The sequence below is a fragment of the Uloborus diversus genome, chromosome 8 (genome assembly GCF_026930045.1).
Source record: "Uloborus diversus isolate 005 chromosome 8, Udiv.v.3.1, whole genome shotgun sequence".
NCBI classification, from domain to species: domain Eukaryota; kingdom Metazoa; phylum Arthropoda; class Arachnida; order Araneae; family Uloboridae; genus Uloborus; species Uloborus diversus.
The window spans coordinates 87,411,105-87,432,624 of NC_072738.1; the positions used below are offsets into that span (position 1 = coordinate 87,411,105).

General features: G+C 35.0%; 1 protein-coding gene across 2 annotated transcripts in view; it reads right to left on the reverse strand.

Annotated features, from left to right (window-relative positions):
* The window catches only part of LOC129228075 (hepatocyte nuclear factor 4-gamma-like), a 43,903-nt gene extending 23,812 nt beyond the window's left edge, over positions 1–20,091 (reverse strand). For both annotated transcript variants that reach the window (XM_054862710.1, XM_054862709.1), the window contains exon 1: positions 19,726–20,091. In XM_054862710.1, the coding sequence (XP_054718685.1) occupies positions 19,726–19,861 (136 nt within the window). In that variant the 5' untranslated portion in view covers positions 19,862–20,091. The remainder of the gene's footprint in view (positions 1–19,725) is intronic.
* Between the last annotated feature and the right edge of the window lie 1,429 nt (positions 20,092–21,520).

Below are 21,520 nucleotides of genomic sequence, written 5' to 3' on the forward strand. Positions count from 1 at the left end.
GTTGTTTTTCTTAATGAATATTTTTACATAAAACATAACTGCAAAAAAGTTCCCCTCCCAATTCCATAGTCTGGATCCGCCACTGCCGTAAACTGGGGCTACTTGAACCCATGAGAAAAAAGTGTTTAAAATCCGTCCTGGTCTTATAAAACTCAATGTATAGACTTAAAAATCCTTCTCTATAACAGGTAGCAGTATTAGGCAGAGGCTTGAGCATGAGACTAAGTTTCTGCTATTCCTGCCTTTTTCTGATTGAAGTTATAATTGCAAGTTGTCTAAACAGTTGTTTTAAGTGTCTCAAACTTTCACACATATAAGTTCATGGAAACGTCTGATATCATCAAGGTGAAGATAGTTTTCTGTTTTCATTCCATTTCTTAAATAAATAAGTGTTTCAAGGTTATAGCCATATAATTAACACAGTAACTAATATAAGTTAGTAAAAGTGCACTGGTTGCCTTAAAATGGGGCTACTTGAACCCAGCGTTAAGCAGCTCCAGACCACATTTCATCACTAAGTTATGTTAAGTAAGATTTGTAATCTTTTTAAATAAAGAGGTTAGTTGCTATTTATACCCGTTTATTTGAAGATTTGTGGATAAAAAGGGTCCGAAATTAAATATGCGGAAAATGGAGGAAAAAAGGAAAATGTAGGAAATATGCGGATTATTAAGAGGAAAAATTACCATTGTGTCCACATTCAATTAATTCCGGAGAAATATCTTAGAAAGTGGTATCAGTACATTTTGACTTAAATATATCAACTCGAAAAAAGAAACTAAAAGATCGCTCACAAAACAAGCCTGGGCATCATGTAGTATTTGTAGCGAGGAAGAGCAGGTATTAAATATCAGAGAAAAGAAATTCACCCAAGCCATTAAAGAGAGGAGTTTTCATTCTTTCTAATGTTTAAATAACGAGCATTTCGATTGGTTTTAGCTGTAGTTAGATTATATTTCTATTTAAGAAATTATGTTTGCCTAAAAATATGTTTTTATGGATGTACGTTGATTTTATATTAATTTATGTAAATAATTTGCAATTTATATAAATAGTTTGCTCACTAGAATGTGTGTTTTAAGTTTTCTTTCAAAATCATTGGTCCTTCTTGATACCACCACCTGTTTTACAGCTTTTTCTAATGGATTTGCTGAGTGGGACCAAGTAGCCCTAGATCGGGGCTACTTGAAACCAATTTTTAAAAATAGAAAAAAATATATAAAGAGTTAAAATTGTTGTTTAAAAAAGGCTTAAGGTGGTAGCATAACGTCTGTAAAGTGGTAAAAACAAGGTAATCACTGCACATTATTTGTTTAACCAAACAATCAGTGTAAAACTCGCAAAAAATAGGAAATTTTGGGTCCAAGTAGCCCCAGTTTACGGTATTAATAAGGTGACCATAAGTCCCGTTTTGATAGGGACAGTCCCGTTTTCTGAAAGTTAGCAACCTACTCTAGCAAATCGAAAAAAAAAGATCTAAGTGCAAGAAACTAGAGCCCATATGATAAAACCTAGAGCGAGGATCAAGTTAGAATCAGTTAAATCTACTGCCAAAGAAAGAACTTACATCATTTTCAGTTTTAGATGTGCAGCAAAAAAAAAAAAAAAAAAAAATCTGACAGAGTCGCGAAACTCAAACATCTATCATATATAATTGGAAGCAGCTACATTACGAAAGGGAAGACAAAACAAAGGGAGTAAGAACTAGAAATAAACGAAAGGGGGGGGGGGGAGCTATTATACGGAAAGTTGAACAATTATTATAAGTGAAGAAGTTAATCTAAAGACAGATCACTTTGTGCAATTCATATGACAATTAAAAATCAAAGTTGGATTCTGAAATTTTTGACCAGGGATGCCCACCTAGGGGGGAGGGGGTCAAACTGCTCCATTGAAATTTTTACGGGGGTGTTTTGAGGGTTATTTTATCATTTGGGGGGCTCATGCTTTTTGTGGAGGTCTCTACGATAGTGAGGGGGCACCCTTGGGGGGGGGCACCCCTGCAATGAATCCATAGTTTTCTTTTGAAATGAGCAACGAGAAAAAGCAAAAATTCGTAATATGCTCAATTTATTACTTTCAGGAAGATAGCTAAGTTAAGATGCAATTTTAGCTTACCTTTATTTTAATTGCTTCTTGGTTTTTAATGTTATTTTAAGAATTTTGTCGACAGGGTTGCTCCTGCAATGACTTTAAGAATTTTTGAAATGGCATCGCAAGGCGCTCTTTAATTCTTGCTATCTTTCATTCTACTTTCCACTATCTCTCACTTCTCTTCTTTTCTCCCATTTTAAAAACAAACTCAACATTCTTTCCTTTTAAATTAACCCCACAACTGTTCATTTTTTTGTTTAACTCAGCAATTACATTATTACTCAAAAAAGGATAGATATTTAAATCAAGTATTGTATGAAACATGCATGATGTTGGTAACATTTGTTTTTCCTGCTATTTAATTATTTTAGGTCTATAAAATTAAAAATTTGTGAAAAGGGTTCAAATGTTTAACTTTTCTTTACATTCAATACAATACAGGATTAGCATAAAAGAATATCCCGATTTCAAAAATTTATATTTGATAAACTATTACACTATAAATGATACATAAAAATAAAGATAAATTGTCCAGGGTTTTTTTTCACTCACAAATGTTCGATATGAGCGCCTTTCACAACGCGACACGCGTCTAACATACATTTTGGAGTGTTTCACTGTCCATTTTTCGTAATGCTACACATGTGCGATCTTTCAGTTCTTGCAATGTTATGGGCAATGGTGGTGTATATACACTGTCTTTAACGAAACCCCATAAAAAAAATCACATGGGGTTATGCAGTGATGACACTAAGGGGGGGGGGGCGGTCCGCAGTGGGTGTCAACCGTCTTTGGGGTGACATCGTATGTGAAATTGCAAGTTTTTGAAAAATATGAAGCTACAATGCATTTTTAAGACCATAAATTTGAAAATTTACCGGGAGGGGGTAAACCCCCGGATCCCCACTTTTATTTGTTTTTTTCTCATAAGCCGACTTAAAATTTCGTTGTAACACAAATGTAGTTGTTTTTGAAAACTGCATGAACTTTATGTTTACATTTTTTTTTTCTTTTGCGTCTGAAGGGGGAGGGGTGACACCATGACACCACAAATTACCGCCCCGGGTGTCAGCCTTGCTAGGTGCACCAGTGGGTTAGGTTTGGGGATCTGGTTGGCAAACGCATAAAAGGTAAATCATCATCACCTGCACGGACGATCCAGCGTTGCGGATCGTCAATGGCGCAGCCGAGTGGTTTTAACATTGTTGCCAATCCTAATACAGTGGTGGACAGTGCCGTATTTACATATGGGCTTACTGGGCTATAGCTCAGGGCGGCATGATTTGGGGGGCGGCACTTTTCCCCACATATTTACTTAAACTTTACCATAAATTTACCTAAAATTTTTGATTTTTATTAACACGCTTTTATTAGCTTCACCTGTATGTATGTATGTATGTATGTATGTATATATGTATGTATGTATGTATCTTGTAACGGAATCTTGCAGCTCAAATTTCGCCAACTTCCTGCGATCGGATTCTTTTGAAATTTGGCACGCGACCTAAGACCCGATGACAATGCAATATTCTGTAATCAAATTAATTAATTAACTCTTTTAATTGTTAGTTTCCTTCAATTTTAATCAATATTTTGGCATAAATCCAACAATGTGAAAAAGGAAAAATTTAAAAAAATACATTAAAAAATGCTCGCAAAAATTATTTAAAAATATCTACAAAAACCTTTAATTTTTCTGCATCAGACAAAATTTGTTCCAATGCTTCAAGGTAATTAGAACATGAAATATAATTGTTTTTAACTAATTTCATGCCAAAATTTAGGTGAGCCTTCAATTGGAAATTCATTGCTGATCAGACCATTGTTGAACAAAACTTTTATTCAAATGCATCTCAAATTTTCAAAGTAATATAAATATGATTTCCGCAAACATACATCGATGACTCACAGTAGCTTCCCATCGGGGTGCCCTTGTCTTAACTTTAAGATATTACCTCGCACTCGTTTTATAAATAATTTCGTCGCCTGATAATTCTCCAACATAAGACTAAAAAACCGAAAAATAAAATAATAGTTTACTATTAAAAAAACACGTACTAAAAAAACACGCTTTCGTAGCAAAATGAACTAAAAAGTGAAAAATAATCTTTGGATGGTAGTAGTTGACCAATCACTTAATTTCAATGTAATACAAAAAAGCGTGGGGGACTTCTTATCAATTGTCTTGAATTTCTTCCATTTGTTGTCCAAGCAAAAATGTAAATAGACAGCACCCCACGCTTTTTTGTATTACATTAAAATTAAGTGATTGGTCAACTACTATCATCCAAAGATTATTTTTCACTTTTTAATTCATTTTGCTACGAAAGCGTGTTTTTTTAGTTTTTTAAAACTATTATTTTATTTAAAAATAAATTATTCAGGCACATTTTCAATGAACAAGAGTCAATGTAATTAATATACTATACTTTTATTAACTGAAATAAAATAATAGAGCTTCTATGTGTGTGAGTGTTTTATTTTCATGAAAGAATTCCCGAATTTGTAGCTTTAAAAACGCAATTCTAGACAATCTCTGTGGTGTTAGTTGGAGGGGAGGTTCGTTTTCCCTCCCCTCAGAAATGCTTGAATTTTTGAAGTCTAAAACGCAATAGTTGATCGCTTTTGGCAAGGTTAGAGCTGGCATCCAGCAATTTTTTGAAATAAAAGTCCCAAAAACGGCATTTTTCGAAGATCTTCAACAATGTCAAGGGAAATCCCCAACATTTTTTTTTCTTAAATTGTAGCTCTACTAACGCAATTAATTCTAGACGAACTTGGTGATGTTAGGGGGAGGTAAGTTTCGAGGACTCTCCCATCGGAAATTTTTCGAAATTAAAATCTCCAAAGCGAGATTGTAGACTTTTTGGAAAGATGGTGTTTAGGGATTTCCCAGCAGTTTTTTGTTAACAACTACGTGTTTATCAACTTTGTGTACAAGTTTTAAGAATTCAATTTCAAACGATCTTAGATGATGAAATGGGGAAAAAGATGCGTAGGTACCGGAACATTCAAAATTAGCTCTATAGACACAATTCTAGATGATTTGACTGTGTTAGAGAGAGGGGAATTTCAAGGGTCTGTCCTTGGAAATTTTTCTAAATTGAAGTCTTTAAAACGCGATTGTCGGCCATTTTTGGTTACATTAGGGAATAAGATGGCCTTCAGGGACTTTTTGATTTTTTTTTTTTTTTTTTTTTGACATTCTTGTCCTAAAACAATATTTTAGAGTTTAGACAATCTTTAATGGTGCTGTTGGCAGATGGGGAAGGGAGAGGAGTTGGAGGTAATTTTTTAACATATTTTTCAGAGGAAAATCGTACTTTTTTGTTTTCTAGGAAAGACTTTTGCGATTTTTTTCCTCTTTTTGTGCATTTTTTTGGACATACGTGTCTAGGTGGGGGGGGGGGGGAGCACCCCCATAGTCACGCCACAGATGTCGCACCACAAAGTGCAATCTCTGCATCTGTTGGATTAGAACATGTTGTTTTATTACTATTATTATTTAGTTTACTTTATTTGAAATTTCAAATTGTTTATAAAAGCTTAAAACTTTTTTTTTTCATTTAAATCTTTAAATCAGCGTTGTTTGTAATTCAAAAATTCCAAAAACTTTAGATTTGCCGTTTCCGGAAATTTTGAACTGACAACACATTCTAGAAATGAAAATTATTTCAAAATAATAATAATAATGTTAAATAAATAATAAATAAACATTTTTTTAAAAAAATGATCTTTGCATGTATATTTGAATAGTTCTTTTCTGGAGGGGGGGAGTGTCAAGCTTCCTCATCGTTTCCGAAAATTTCATTGTCTTCTGAAAATTTTATTTGAGTCCACTATCTCCCCTGCTTAAATATGTTTTCAAAATTTTTTAAGTTATTTTTGAAACAAATGTGCAAAGATTATTCATTTCAAAAACTGCTTCAAACTGCAGTTCTTAATTTGATAGAAAAATATTTATCTATTTTTTGTAGGAATAAGTTTTTGATAGTGAAAGATAAGATTTGCTAACAACAAATTTTAATTTTATATTACTTACATACTAACTGCACATATAATTACCTATTCCGCAATTCAAATAAATTTTAAATAGTAATTTGTTTATTGAGTAACAGTACATTATTATTATTACACTAGATTTAGCAATATCTAAAATTTCAGAAACTTCAGTTATTGAAAAAGACAACATTCTTACGCATAGTGTTAGGGAATAAAAATAAATAAATAATTTAATTTAATTTAAAAACGTAAAAAAAGTATAATGAAGAGCTTCAAGAAGATAATTATTATTACTTAAAATTAGCAATTATAATTTTATTAATGTAAAGTTGATTATTAGTGCATTTCAAATTTGATTTCGACCAGCTTTCATTGAAGAAAAATTGATTTAAAAAAATCAAATTTAAGCATTAAAAAAAAGTAAAAAATCAGATTTAAGCATTTTAGAAAAAATGATTTTTTTCCAACTCTGTAACTTAACATCCCTGGAGGGCGGCCAGTTTCAAAAGCCCAGGGCGGCTTCACATCCAAATACGCCTCTGGTGGTGGACATAATTAAAAGACACCTATCTAATTTGACAGATAATGAAAGAAAAGATTCAAAGCTTAAAAATGTTTTATCAAATACGTCAAAAACATCAATTTATTCTGTTGTCATATATTATTATTTTATAAAAATAATATTTTCATACAATTTAATGAAAAGACTTAAAAACATAATGGACAAAATTGTAAGACACCAATCCTTTTTACCAAATACTGTGGTCAACGTAATTAGTAGGCACTAATGGTCTAAAAGAAAATCCTCTAGCATTGTTATTCAATATTTGGTCGAGCCGCCATTGTTACTTCCTTTTGCAAAAAAAGGAAGTATTGTATTCGCGAAAAAAATTTCACTCTAAAATCGGCCTTAATTTCCATTTTGCTCGCCCACTATTGAATATTGATTTTTTTTTTCAACCCGACCACACGTGGATACATGCCTAAGAACGTATAGACACCTGAAGAATCCATTTTGACGATCCCCGAGTTAATTACATCGAGTTTTCTCGTGACGTCCATATGTACGTATGTATGTGCGCATGTGTGTATGTGTGTATGTATCTCGCATAACTCAAGAACGGTATGTCCTAGAAAGTTGAAATTTGGTACATAGACTCCAAGCGGAGTCTAGTTGTGCACCTTCTCTTTTGGTTGCATTCGGACGTTCCAAAGGTGATCTTTTATACCTTTTTGGGGTAAACTCATTGTTAATTTCAATGTAAATTCAAGCGGTGTTATAATTTGGTAAACACTTGGCAATGTACCGCCAAGATTTTGGTCACCAAATTTTGTCGCCAACTTGGCGACGGATTTGGCGGTTTTTTTTTCTTTTTTTAATTTGATTTCAATTTGGCTATATTTAGAGAGTTAACCATTGAATCACATTAAAACTGCCAATATTGCGAAAATTTATCTGTGTAAAATGTTTTCTTGCTTCGGTTTGCAACAAACTTGGAGTGAAAATATTTAAAGTGTTTCTTTGCTGACTCCGAGGCACTATTATCCTTAAATTGGAGTAAAAAAGAAGTCATGTGATGCCACACATCAGCTCGATTTTACTTCCTTTTACAAAAAAGGAAGTATTGTATTCGCGAAAAAAATTTCACTCAAAAATCGGCCTTAATTTCCATTTTTCTAGCCCCCGAATGAATGTTGAGTTTTTTTTTTTTTTTTTCGACCCGACCACACGTGGATATATGCCTAGGAACCTACAGACACCCGAAATATCCATTTTGACGACCCTCGAGTTAATTACCATGAATTTTCTCGTGACGTCCATATGTACGTGTGCGTATGTGTGTATGTATCTCGCATAACTCAAAAACGGTATGTCCTAGAAAGTTGAAATTTGCTACGTAGACTCCTAGTGCGGCCTAGTTGTGTACCTTCTCTTTTGGTTGCATTCGGATATTCTTAAGGGGGTCTTTTGCCCCTTTTTTGGGGGAAATCATTGTTAATTTCGATGTAAACTCAAGTGGTGTTATGATTTTGTCGCCAACTTGGCGACAAATTTGGCGATTTTTTTTTTTTTATTTATTTTAAATTTGGTTTTAATTTGGCCACTGTTGGTGATATTTAGCGAGTAAACAGTTGAATCACATTAAAACTACCAATAATGGGGAAATGACATTAAATTGGAGCAAAAGGAAGTCATGTGATGCACACATCAGCTCGTTTTATAACATGAAAGATGCGATTCGGCATCGAATCTATCAATTCTAACAAAATATCGCAAGACAGTTCTTGCCAAGCACATTTTGACATTCTTTATATGTTCGACGCATATAAACTGCCTCCCATTTCGGTAAACCGCACGTGCCGACAACACCACGAGAGAACATAGATACTTAGCTCTGAAAGCAACTTTTTTTGTTTCGTGTGATGCATGAAACGACGAGTTATCGGCTGGAAAGTAGTTTTCGCCAGAAGAACTTTTCCGTATGGCTAGTTAATCCTTAAGAAGATTCTTATTCTTATCGGAAGTCATTCTTGAATGCACGAAAACAATATCCATTTTCTATTGAGCCGAAAAACAGCTCAAACTCTTACTGAGTACTCATTAGTTCATGAGGAGACTTCCGTAAATCATGCCAATAATATTGAAACCCGTCAGGACCATTCAAGCTAAACTTTTTTTCATCAGAAAATAACACAGTCACTTGGAGGTTAGACCACAGTTTGTTTGGCGAAGTTTATACGGTCCATTTTGTGCCGGCTTAGAAGCGGTGTTTTTTTTTTTTTTTTTTTTTTTGAGCAATCACGATTGCTTATTGCTTTCATTTGGCTGTTTTTGATGTCCTATCATTTTTCCCACCGCCACCCTCCACAGCATCACCGTCGACCGGGTCCTTACGATGCAGCACCTCTAGCGAAAACCGTCTCCAGGTTTCGTCAATATCCTACACTTACACGCATACATACACGCACCTACACGCATATACATATATACACCTAGACACATACACAAACACGTACACACACAAACACACACACACACTCACATACACACAACTACCCACACACTCATGCATGCACACAGACACAAACACATAAGCCTACACACACATACACATACTCCCACACACACATACACACAACTACCCACACACTCATGCCTGCACACAGATACAAACATACATGCCTACACACACACACATACCCTCCACACACAAACACACACGCTTACATATACACACACACTCGTGATTGCGAAAAACATAATTTGAATTCAAGATGAAGAAATTCAAATTATTTTTTTTTTTTTTTTGTTTGTGGGTTTTTTTTTTTTTTTTTTTTTTTTTTTTTTTTTTTTGAGAGCAATCACGATTGCGTATTGTTCTCACTTGACTGTTTTTGGCGTTCCTTTGATTTTTCCCACCGCCACCCTCCGCACCATCACGGTCGTCGGGCTCCTCACGATGCTGCACCTCTAGCGAAAGCTGTCTCCAAGTTGCAACCCCCCCTTACACACACACGCACACACAAACACTACACACACATACACCTACACACACGCATACATACAGACACTCACACATACACACACAAAAACATACACACACATACACACAACTACCCACACATTCATGCCTGCACACAGACACAAGCACATATGCCTACACACACATACACATACTCCCCCCCCCCGCACAGACACAAACACACATGCCTACACACACATACACATAACCCGTACACACACAGACATACCCCCCACACACAAACACACACGCCTACATACACACACTCGTGATTGCGAAAAACATAATTTGAATTCAAGATGTCAAAATTCAAATTATTATTATTTTTTTTTTAATTTTTTATATTTCACATAGGAAGCATTATGCTACACCCTGCGAACGGTTCTCCTTAAACAATTCAGTTTCAAATCATTTTTGATGCCTGTAGTGGTTATCTTATTCTGTGTAGCGAGCGAAAACACATGGCGTCTGTGCCTCGAGGACAAGCAAGGAGCACGTCCAGATCTTTTAATCATCGATTCATTAATTCATCTTTTCAAAGCATTCATAATTGCACATCTAGAGTGCTAAATAACTTTTGAAATATTATTAATTGAAACAACTAGACGTTAAATCCCGGTTATCACAAATTTGCCATTTCAACTGCGCTTGCGCACGAATTTAGCTTTTTGGGCTTTCTGTTTTAAGATTTCGTGTTGCTTGTTTATATTTAGGCTGAGCGAGAGACCCATCAAATTAATGAATGCGACTGGAATATTTTCACAGCGACTTCGTGATACATTATATGAAACTACGGATATGAATAACTGATAATCTTAAGAGAAAATGACACTTCAATATTTATTAGTTTGGAAATATTTATTTAACATAAATGTAAAACACGTTGTGTACTTCAAAAATGATTGGAACATTAGTACAGAAATCCGTCTTTTGCGGATATTTTACGTTAGGCGTAAACAACTTAGCATTATACATTTTTATTTAGGTTGAGAGTTCGGATTTGTATTAGAAGTGATGCTGCAATTCTAGTACGCTCTTCTGAGGTTAAAAATTAGGTCCTGAAAAAGGACAGACAAATCAGACACCGAATTCATTAATATTTAATACGCAAAATTCAATCTTTACAGAGGCCTAAAAACTAAGTCAGAGAAAACTTTGTGATTTCTAATTTTTATCTGTTGCTATCTCATATTTATTACCAAATTTAAAATATTTGTAATTAATTTTAGCAAGATTTTTGAAATCAGCTAAGTATGCGCGCAAGCGCAGTTGAAATGGCAAATTTGTGATAACCGGGATTGAAACACCCGTTCTATTTCATCTCCAAATTTCGTGAATTTGACTTTTTTTTAGTTCTGTACCTCGTGACATGCTTGTAAATGCGTGAAGTCGAGTATCGTCTGCTTTAATTAGAGCCGCTATATAACCACTATATCAGCTAAAGTTTAGCCATTTTGGATCGGATTTTTCATTGTTGCGCTGCTAGGGTTACCACAGTAAAGTTTCTGATTTCGCCAAATTTGTCGCCAAATAATATTTTATTTAATAAACAATTCACGTTTGTGCCGCTAATAATTGCTCACAGTCAACGATCACCAAACACGATAATTTGCCAGAAAAGACAACCACTCAAACAGGCGCTCCTATCCAAAATGGCTAATCTTAAGCTGATGCGTCGGCTCGTATATATAGGGGCCTTAGCTTTAGTAAACTGCTGACGTCATAACAGCGTGCAGAAAATGTATATATTGCACATTATTTTAGAAAAGAAGCAGGTGTTTTAATTAAAATGTTAGGGTGTCTTATAATTTTTGTCCATGGTATTTTAAATTTTTTTTAAACTACATAAAAATATCATTTCTGTAAAACAATTGTGTGTGGTAACAGAATAAATTTATGTTTTTGACGTATTTGATAAAACATTTTTAAGCTCTGAATCTTTTGTTTCACTTTTTGTCAAATTAGGTGTCTTATGATTATGTCCACCACTGTACAGTAGTTAATACAAGTGAAAGGACTGTTGTGACCAAAACACCCCCTCCAGAAGGAATTTCTGGTGGCGATAGTGCGGAACGTGCACATTTAATTAGTTACGTACGTTCAAAGAAACTTGAACAACTTATCTTTATTTTTATGTATCATTTGTAGTAGTAAGTGTAGTAATTTATGATATATAAATTTTTAAAACCAGGATATTCTTTTATGCTAACTCTGTATATCGTCGCCTCAAAGCAACAGTAGGATATCTTTTACTGTTATTCCTGGGATTCGATGTCTTACTGTAGCTCTGAACCAACGATATACATACAGTGCTGGCCAAATTATTAGACTAAGACTGTTTTAAAAGCAAATTCATTATTGATTACATAACTATAGACACATTAACGAACAGTGAAATAATTATCTAATATTTAGTATGTAGTCCCTTGTTCTTGATGAGCATTTTAAGTCTTTTTGGCATACTTTTCACAAGGTTTACACCATTTCTTAACTTTTTAAAAAAAGAGGTAAAAATTATTTATACTCACTATTATATATACTCACATACACATACTCACTAATTACCTAAAACTAACTTTAAATATAACAGAACACACTAATGAAAAGAACTAGTGAACTGTTTGAGCTGATTGAAATTATGTTCCCGGTAGGTAGGTAAACAAAGAACATAAACAAAGCAGACAGTGCTGCCACCTGCAAACATTAAATTATGCTAAAATAACGTAATAATCAGTGTACAGTATGTACTGTACTTTAACAGTAAAATAAATAGTATTTTAGTGCAAATAGTGTGCAAAAAAACAAAAAAAAACTCTTTAGCTAATAATTTGGCAGCATTGTATTGCAATACACAACTGTAAGTATTTGGTGTGAATACAGCTGACTGGAAAATAAACACACAGAGAAATATCCATTTTTGGTCGTTTACCCGGATATATACTCTGGGTATTTACCCTCAAAAATAAATACTCGAATATTTTACATCACTAAATTATACGTATAAATTTTAAATATATTTTTAAAAATAAATTTATCAGTCAAAAACTTAAAAACATCCTGTATATTCTTCTCTATTGAAAGTAATTCTAGTTTATAAACATTACGATTTTTTTTCCCCAGAAAACTGTACAAATTTCGAAAATAAAATAAAAATAAAACTTAATCTTGGTGAATATAACAAGTAAAGCTAGGTAAATGCTGCAGAATCTTACTAACTCTGCAACTATTCAAAGTTTGCTACATTTACAGCTTACGAAATTGAGGGAAGAATTTTAATTATATACGAAAAACAAAAGTAAGCTTTCATTAGTCATGACTGATTTTCAGTGTATTTTCAAAAACATTTTACAAGTAAAAGTATTAAATCAAAAAAAGGGAACCAACGAAGCGGAGTTTTGGGGGTCAATCCTCCTCTCGCCCCTCAGATCCCTTAGTTTTTAACATTGTTGCTAATCCTAGGTTGGTAACTTATATGCATGTCAAGATTTTCATGCTCCCCCCCCCCCTAATTCTAAATATTACAGTCTGCCTGAGCTAGTGGTTAAAGAGAAGAATAAAATAATTTGTTTCCAGAGGAATTTTGAAAAGGGCGAAAATTTGATATTATTTGTTATTCAAAACAAACTGCGCATTTACTAACATAATAATAGTTTATTATGTAAGTTTTAAACTCCTTTCAACAACGTCATATCTAAAAAAAAAACATAATTTTTCAAGAGAGCGATTTAAAATGAACATTTTTAACATTGAGATTAAGCTATCATGTAGTAAAACTATATTTCAAGCCACTGATTGAACTTTTTCTTACGTAAAAGGTCTTTTTTCAAGAAAATTCGGTGTTTCTTCTTTGTTTCATGAAGAAGAAGGGCAAAAGGCTTAAATTTTAAAAAAGTTGAGTCTTAATGGGGTCGTTTCCAAAATTTTACAAGTATTTTTTTTCTAAAAGAGCATGCATGCTTAAAAACATAGGATCTGACCGTTTTTTAAATAATTTGTTTAAGTTTAATATTTAAAAAAAATACTTAAATTGGTGCGCTTTCATTGTCTACGGTTTCTGTCGATGACATCACAAATGGTGAAATGCCATTCAGTGTTGCCGTTCACAGTGCAAAATATTTAATTCGCATCTTTACTCACGTATATTGGAAACGATATGGTTGATAGCAAGCGTAGAGCGCAATATTGAATTCGCTGCTTGATTATCATAACGTGGAAACTTGGTAGAAAGATGCACCAAATTGCATCATTTGTGACGTCATAAAGACCACAACATTTTAAAAAATTATTTAAAAAATAACTGTTGGGAAAATTAAAATATTTTCTGGGTCCATGTTATTTTTTTTAAACTCATTCTATCAATTTCAGTGACTAAAAGTAGTAATTTTGACTGAAGGACACCACCCCATTATGACGTTCTTGCACTACATTTCAAAGATACTATTCGAAGTATCCCAAAAATATGTTATTATTGTTACTAATTATTCTCCTAACAATACGACATAAATGCAAATAGTGCGTTCTTGATTAAAAAACGAGCTGATGTGTGCATCACATGACTTCCTTTTACGCCAATTTAATGATAATAGTAGTGCTTTAGACTAAGCAAAGAAACACTTTAAATATCCCCCCCCCCCCCAAGTTTGTTGAGAACTGAAGCAAAAAAAAAAATAAAATAAAATAAAATAAAAATTAATTTGAATTTTGACCTCTTGAATTCAAATTATGTTTTTCGCAATCACGAGTGTGCGTGTGTGTGTGTGTGTGTGTGTGTGTGTAGGCATGTGTGTTTATGTGTGTGGGGGGGATATGTGTATGTGTGTAGGCATGTGTGTTTGTGTCTGTGTGCAGGTATGAGTGTGTGGGTAGTTGTGTGTATGAGTGTTTGTGTGTGGTGGGGAATGGTATGTGTGTGTAGGCATATGTGTTTGTGTCTGTGTGCAGGCATGAGCGTGATGAGTGTGTGGGTAGTTATGTGTAGGCATGAGTGTGATGAGTGTGTGGGTAGTTGTGTGTAGGTATGAGTGTGATGAATGTGTGGGTAATTGTGTGTAGGTATGAGTGTGATGAGTGTGTGGGTAGTTGTGTGTAAGTGTGTGTGTATGTGTAGGTGTCTGTATGTATGCGTGTGTGTATGTATGTATGTGTTTGAATGTGTGTATATGTTTGTGTGTGTATGTGTTGGTGTATGTGTGTGTATGTGTTGGTGTGTGTGTGTGTAGGTGTATGTATTTGTGTGTGTGCGTGTGTGTGTGAGTGTGTGTGTGTGTGTAGTTGTGCATGTATGCGCGTGTGTGTAGCATATGGATGCAACTTGGAGACGCTTTTCGCCATAGGAGCAGCATCGTGAGGAGCCGGTCGATGGTGATGCTGCAGAGGGTGCTGGCGGAAAAATAAAATGATAGCACATCAAAACAGTCAAGTGAGAACAATTAGCAATCGTGATTGCTCAAAAAACGTTTTATACTGGTTAATTTTCCCAATACTGGACATTTCAATGTGATTCAATGGATAACTCTGTAAATATCGCTAATTGTGGGCAAAATGAAATCAAAAGAAAAAAATAAGTGCCAAATTTTTTGCCACCAAGTTGGCGAAAAAACTTGGCGGCCAAAAGTTTGGCGATATGTCGTCAAGTGTTTGCCAAATTATAACACCACTTGAGTTGGCATTGATATTAACAATAATTTCCTTCCAAAAAGGTGTAAAAGACCCCCTTAGGACCATCCAAATGCAACCAAAAGGGGAGGTGCACAACTAGGAGCTACTCAGAATCCACATACAAAATTTCAACCTTTTACGCCATATCGTTTTTGAGTTATGCGAGATACATACACACATATGTACGTACAGACGTCACGAGAAAACTCGTTGTAATTAATTCGGGGATAGTCAAAATGGATATTTCGGGTGTCTATACGTGCTGAGACATATATCCACGTGTGGTCGGGTTCAAAAAAAAAAAAAAAAAAAAAACTCAACATTCATTCGGGGGCGAGCAAAATGGAAATTACGGAATATTTTTGAGCCAAATTCTTTTCGTGAATACAATACTTTCTTAACTTCGTAAAAGTTAGTAATAAGAATAAAAAATTCTCTATTTTGTGTGCAATGCTGTTTCTGGAATTAATAATTCCCCCCCCCCCACACACACACCAAAGAAAATAAAAATACCCTATTAAACATCCCTTTAAAAATTCCAATGGCGCAGTCTGCGCCATGACCCCTTTAGGTGGGCACTCCTCCATCTCAACAGTACTTCCTTACATTAGGAATTGATTTCCATATCTCTTTTATCTTATCTCTTTTGTTTAGTGGCATAACACTTCTACTGTAACTACACAAGATTTTGTTTTCATTGTTTTTATTCTACAAAAATGTGTGTTCAAACATCTACGCACGGAATATTTAAAGAGCAAAGGATTGCATGATTTTCTTCGAGCAAAATTTTATTAACAAGTATTTTGCCTAAGAACTTAATTGCATCAATTATTTAGTATTCGCGGGTGTAAAAATGCTTTGCTAGGAATTCATAGAAAGTTATTAATTTTCAAAACTACACTATATGACCAAAGTATTGGGACACGTTTAAAAACTCACATTTTAAAGGATTTCTCAAGAAATAAAAGACCAATTGCGTTGTAACTTTTGTCACATAAAAGGTATGCTCCAGCTGCAATTTTCCAATTAAAATTGCATGCATCACCTTTGCGTTTCGGGGACAATAAGAAATAGAGGAAAACAAAAATGTTTTTTGATCATAGTTCATCGTAAATAACTGAGAATAAGCTGTAAATTTTAGAAATTAATTAGCTCACTATGTACAATTATTTTAGATACTTTCGAAAAAGTATTCACGAAGATATAAGCATTTCTTTCAAAACTACGAAGCTAATTTGAATGTTTTTGGCTCATAACACGCAAAGTTTTCCTTCAAAGCTTACAAAACTTTCAGAAAACTTTACAGCACACAAGAGAAGTTATAATACTAAAATTTGAAATTAAAATGTTAAACATTTGATAAAATATGGAAATTTAAAGTAATTAATTTTTTACTGCGCATGCACGAAAGATAGCAATTTATAACTTAAAATTCAGGTAGTTATCAGCGATCTATTGAGCCGAATTTGAAAAACTCTTGGATAAGCGACGAATCGTGAGGCCTTTTTGAATTTTTAAGATATTGAATTGGAATTTTATTACGGGTTGAGGAGTCTAGTTGGGTGTTAGATTATGAAAGACATAAATTGCTATCTTTCACGCATGCGCAGTGAAAAATTAATTGCTTTAAAGGTCCATGTTTGATCAAATTTTAATATTATACTTCTCTTGTATGCTGTCAAGTTTTCTGACAGTTTGATAAGCTTTGATGGAAAACTTTGCGTGTTATGAGCCAAAAACCTTCAAATAAAATTCGTAGTTTTGAAAGAAATGCTTATCATGTACAGTGATACTTTCTCGAAAGTAAGTAAAACAATTGTACAGTAAGCTAACTAATTTCTGAAATTTACCGCTTATTCGTAGCTATTGACGAGGAACTGTGATCAAAAAACGTTTTTGTTTTCCTCAATTTATTACTGATCCCCGAAACGCAAGGGTGATATAACTTTTATTGTAGTTTTTTTTTATATAATTTATTTTTGTTTATTTATTTATTATTTTTTTTTTATTTTTTACCATCTGTGCCAGATGCTGCACCCGTTCCTAGAAAAACTATTAAATTATTGATAACAGCTTCTACGAAAATAAATGATACAAAGAGAAATCAATCTTTTTTTGTGGTCTCAAAATTATATTTTTATTTATATGTACGATGAAACTTGAATCTCTTTTTACTTCCTTTTACAAAAAAGGAAGTATTGTATTCGCGAAAAAATGTTCACTCCAAAATTGGCTTTAATTTCCATTTTGCTCAGCCTCGAATGAATGTTGAGTTTTTTTTCGACTCGACCACACGTGGATAAGTGCCTAAGAATGTATAGACATGCGAAATATCCATTTTGACGATTCCCAAGTTAATTTCAACGAGTTTTCTCGTGACGTCTGCATGTACGTATGTGCGTATGTATGTCGCAATACTCAAGAACGGTATGTCTAGAAAGTTAAAATTTGGTACGTAAACTCCTAGCGGGGTCTAGTTGTGCACCTCCCCTTTTGGTTGCATTCGGGTGTTTCTAAAGGGGTCTTTTGCCCCTTTTGGGGGGGGGGGGAATCATCGTTAATTTCGATGTAAACTCAAGTGGTGTTATAATTTGGCGGACACTTGGCGATATATCGCCAGTCTTTTGGTCGCCAAGTTTTGTAGCCAACTTGGCAACAAATTTGGAGATTTTTTTTTAATTTTTTTTAAAATCTGGTTTTAATTTGGCCACTGTTGGTGATATTTAGAGAGTAAACTATTGAATGACATTAAAATTGCCAATAATGAAGAAATGACATCAAATTGGAGTAAAAAGAAGTTATGTGATGCACACATCAGCTCGTTTTTAAATATCATTTAATTTTGATTTTAAACGTTGAAAATATTTGTTTTTACTTAACCCTTTACGCTATATTACTGTGCCCCATGCGTGGGGTACAATGAGACGAAATTTTACATTTCTTTTTTTAAATTATCTCATAAACTTTAAATAGTAATAAAAAATTTTATGTCTTAAAAGTTTGTATACTTAAGCTGTATTGCACATCCATCTTAAAATTTTTCTCATAGAATCAAAGTTTCCAAATTTCTTGAATTTTATCATTTTTGTCCTACTGTGCACCACCCTCGCCTATCCCCTTTTGAGCATTGGCACCCCTTCCCCTAATATAACAAAGTCCCCGCCCCCCTCCCTCCAGAACGAGATCTTCCGAAAAAGAGAAAAATACCCCTAAAAATGCACCTTCCCTTAAAAATTTCAGTGGATCAATCTGCGCCGTGATCCCTCTCTGAGGAGCACCCCTGAATTATTTGATTATAAACAATGATTAGCCACAACTCATTTTTCAAGTTTTTATACTTGCTATGTCGCATTTCCAGCTTAGTTGGGATAAGTTTTTTACTCGATACCAAAATGAAAATGAGTAATGGTAATTATATAGAATTATTGACCAATATTTTATTTTCAATGATCATTTTTCTTTAAATAAAATAATTATATCAGTAATAAGAATTTAAAATGAAGGCTTCTCTGAAAGAGGCATTAAATTTATTGTTTTTTTGCTCTAGACTCAAAGTATGGCTTGAAATTATTAAGAAAACCTTGGAGTTAATTATTTTCCGTACCTATTTTTTCATTCCAAATGAGTTATTGGTCATACCCCCGAACCCAAGTTTAAAATGTAATATTTCATTTATTTTTTATTTATTTATTTATTTATTTTTAAGAAGTCTTATTAAATTCGTTTCATCTTCGCTAAAACACTTTGTTGTGGAACAAATCCAAAGACACAACGAAGGGTTAACTTCTCTTCTAGATCCCTTTATTACCACGCTGTGTTGGGGATCACAAAAGTTCAAACATTTATTAAAAAATACCATAGATAGTGGCAATATATGTTGAAACCAAACATTAAAGATCATGATTAGCGGTCGCCACTCGCCACGTGGCGACTGAATAAAAAAAGTGACAACTTAAATATCAGTATCACTTACTAACCAGTTCCCGCTTTCCTCAACCCCATCTGTACTATTGATTAATGCCATTAATTAGTTTAAAATATTAACCTTTATTTAAAGTGACAATATTCATATTTTGGTAGTTTAAGACCTAATTTGTTGTTTGGTTGCTTCCTCTTTTTTTTCTTTGGTTTGCAAAAAAGTGTCGACAAATGAATTTACTTCTGCTCACCACTGGCGATCAAAAAAAATTCTCAATTGTAGTCTTAACCAAACATCCTGGTGGGGTTCCCCCCATCCCCCTTATATTATGCCACTGATAACGACTAATATCCCACCTTCCCTTCCTCCCAGGCGTAAACTTCTGGTTGCGCCACTGACCGAACAGGTGATAAACGCCATCAAACACTCTTCCAAGTTTCGGATCCGAGGATCTTTAAAAATCGTTCCACTTCCTTGAAGATGGAGAAACGGGAAATAAAAAGTGGCCACAGACGTCGTGGGACTCACCTGTTGCGAGGCCCAGTGTTGCTAGCGAAGTGGGGTGCACGATGACGCTGTTCCCGCACGGGGTGCAGTCCGCGGGGTGCTGCACCCCAATTAGCACCCCCGCCACGGTGGGATCTTGTGTTGGTGGTTGTTCCATGGTGACGTCACCTCATCCACACACAGTGAGAGAGAGAAAGGTCTATTGTTTGCCCCGGAGTTCAAATTTCACACTCTCGGAGGCTCGAGCAGGGAAACGAGAGTTCAAATTTCACGTAGAATGGAAGTTCAAATTTCAATGTTCTGCCGGTGGCAGATCTGTGGCTCAGCTGGCCTGTGGCAGTGTGCGCGCGAACGTGTTCCAGAGAGGAATTCTCCGAGGGCGGCAGGCGGCGCTCTCGTTCGCCGATTACGACTGATAAAACTGCAAGTGAGTTGACTTTCCTTTGCTTACACTTCGCGATAGATAGCCCCGTGACGATCCCGTGGTTCCTAGGCAAGCGAGGTTGTTGGCCCGCCGCGGTACAATGCGCCCCCGGGAAAATGGGGGGCAAAATATCTGCAAAAAGTCAGGGCCCGACTAAGTAAAAGTGAGGCCCAAAGCCCGCAATGCTTTGGAGGTCCCCTCTCTAGTCTATCTATCACTTTAAGTCACAGCAAAATAATTTTTAACATTTATTTGCCAGAGGAATTTTTATTATTTTCACAAAAATACATGATTTTTCAATGCTATCCATAAGTTTTTTCAAAAATTGGGCCCCTAAGGAAGATGGGGCCCAGGCCTAGTTGGCCTGTGCGGTGATCGGACCCTGCAAAAAGTGCCGGATCTAGGGGGAGCGAGGTAGGGTACATGCTCCAGTGGCAACTTCTGGGGGCAGCAAATTCACCCTATTCTAATGGGTTTTTTTCGTTGAGACTTGGTTGAAGAATTTAGGTAGATGCCAAAAGGCGGCAGCTTCAAGTTTTTGCCCCGACCCGGAGAAATGAAAGATCCGGCATTGTCTGCAAGAAGAAGGAGAAAGTGTCAAGAGTAACAGTTTTAGCAAACTAATATCAGGAACGTTTAATTGCTATTTGCTGGCTAGCATGTCTGAGTAGCAGGTCTGCAAATAGCAATAGTCTGAGTAGCAGTTGTGGATTTCGCACAGCTGTTAATTCAGGAGTGCCCATCCCTCTCCTTTACCACTCAAGAAAGGTATATTAGATCATTAGATCTTAGTGTCGTAGTAAAGGATGTGATTTCCGAGTCCGGACATCTTCCCTGAAGATCAAAAATAAACTAGTATCCTGTAATCAGGGCTTAGTTGGTATGGGAATAAGGAGTTCAACTCCTGCACTTAGCGAATCTTTAGACGGTAGGCAGCGGAGCCCATTGATATTGCGCTCCGGAGCTCCCCATTCAATTCCGAAACCAATAAATGCTAATTTTCCTACCTTAGAAAAATATGTATGCCAGTGACTTAAATAGGAACATAACTCAGATTTTCTATTTAAAGCTCAATACTGCCTTGGGCAGATAAAGGGCAGTAACTACTTTTTTTTTTTTTGGCATTTTGTTGCATTATTATACGTTATCTTTACTGTACAAGCTCGTTTATTTGGTTTCTGCTGGAAAAAAGGCGCGAAAAAAACGTCTAATTCCAACATTTTCCTATTTTTAGTATTGAATCCACCACACATTTCTTCAAATATCTCCAAAACTCATTTCTGCAGATACTGCCGTTTACCTGCACACGGCAGAATGATATTCACTGTCAGCGCGAACGCTGTCAGTAACAACCATAACTGCCATTGTTTCACGCGCTTTCGGTTCTTCCTC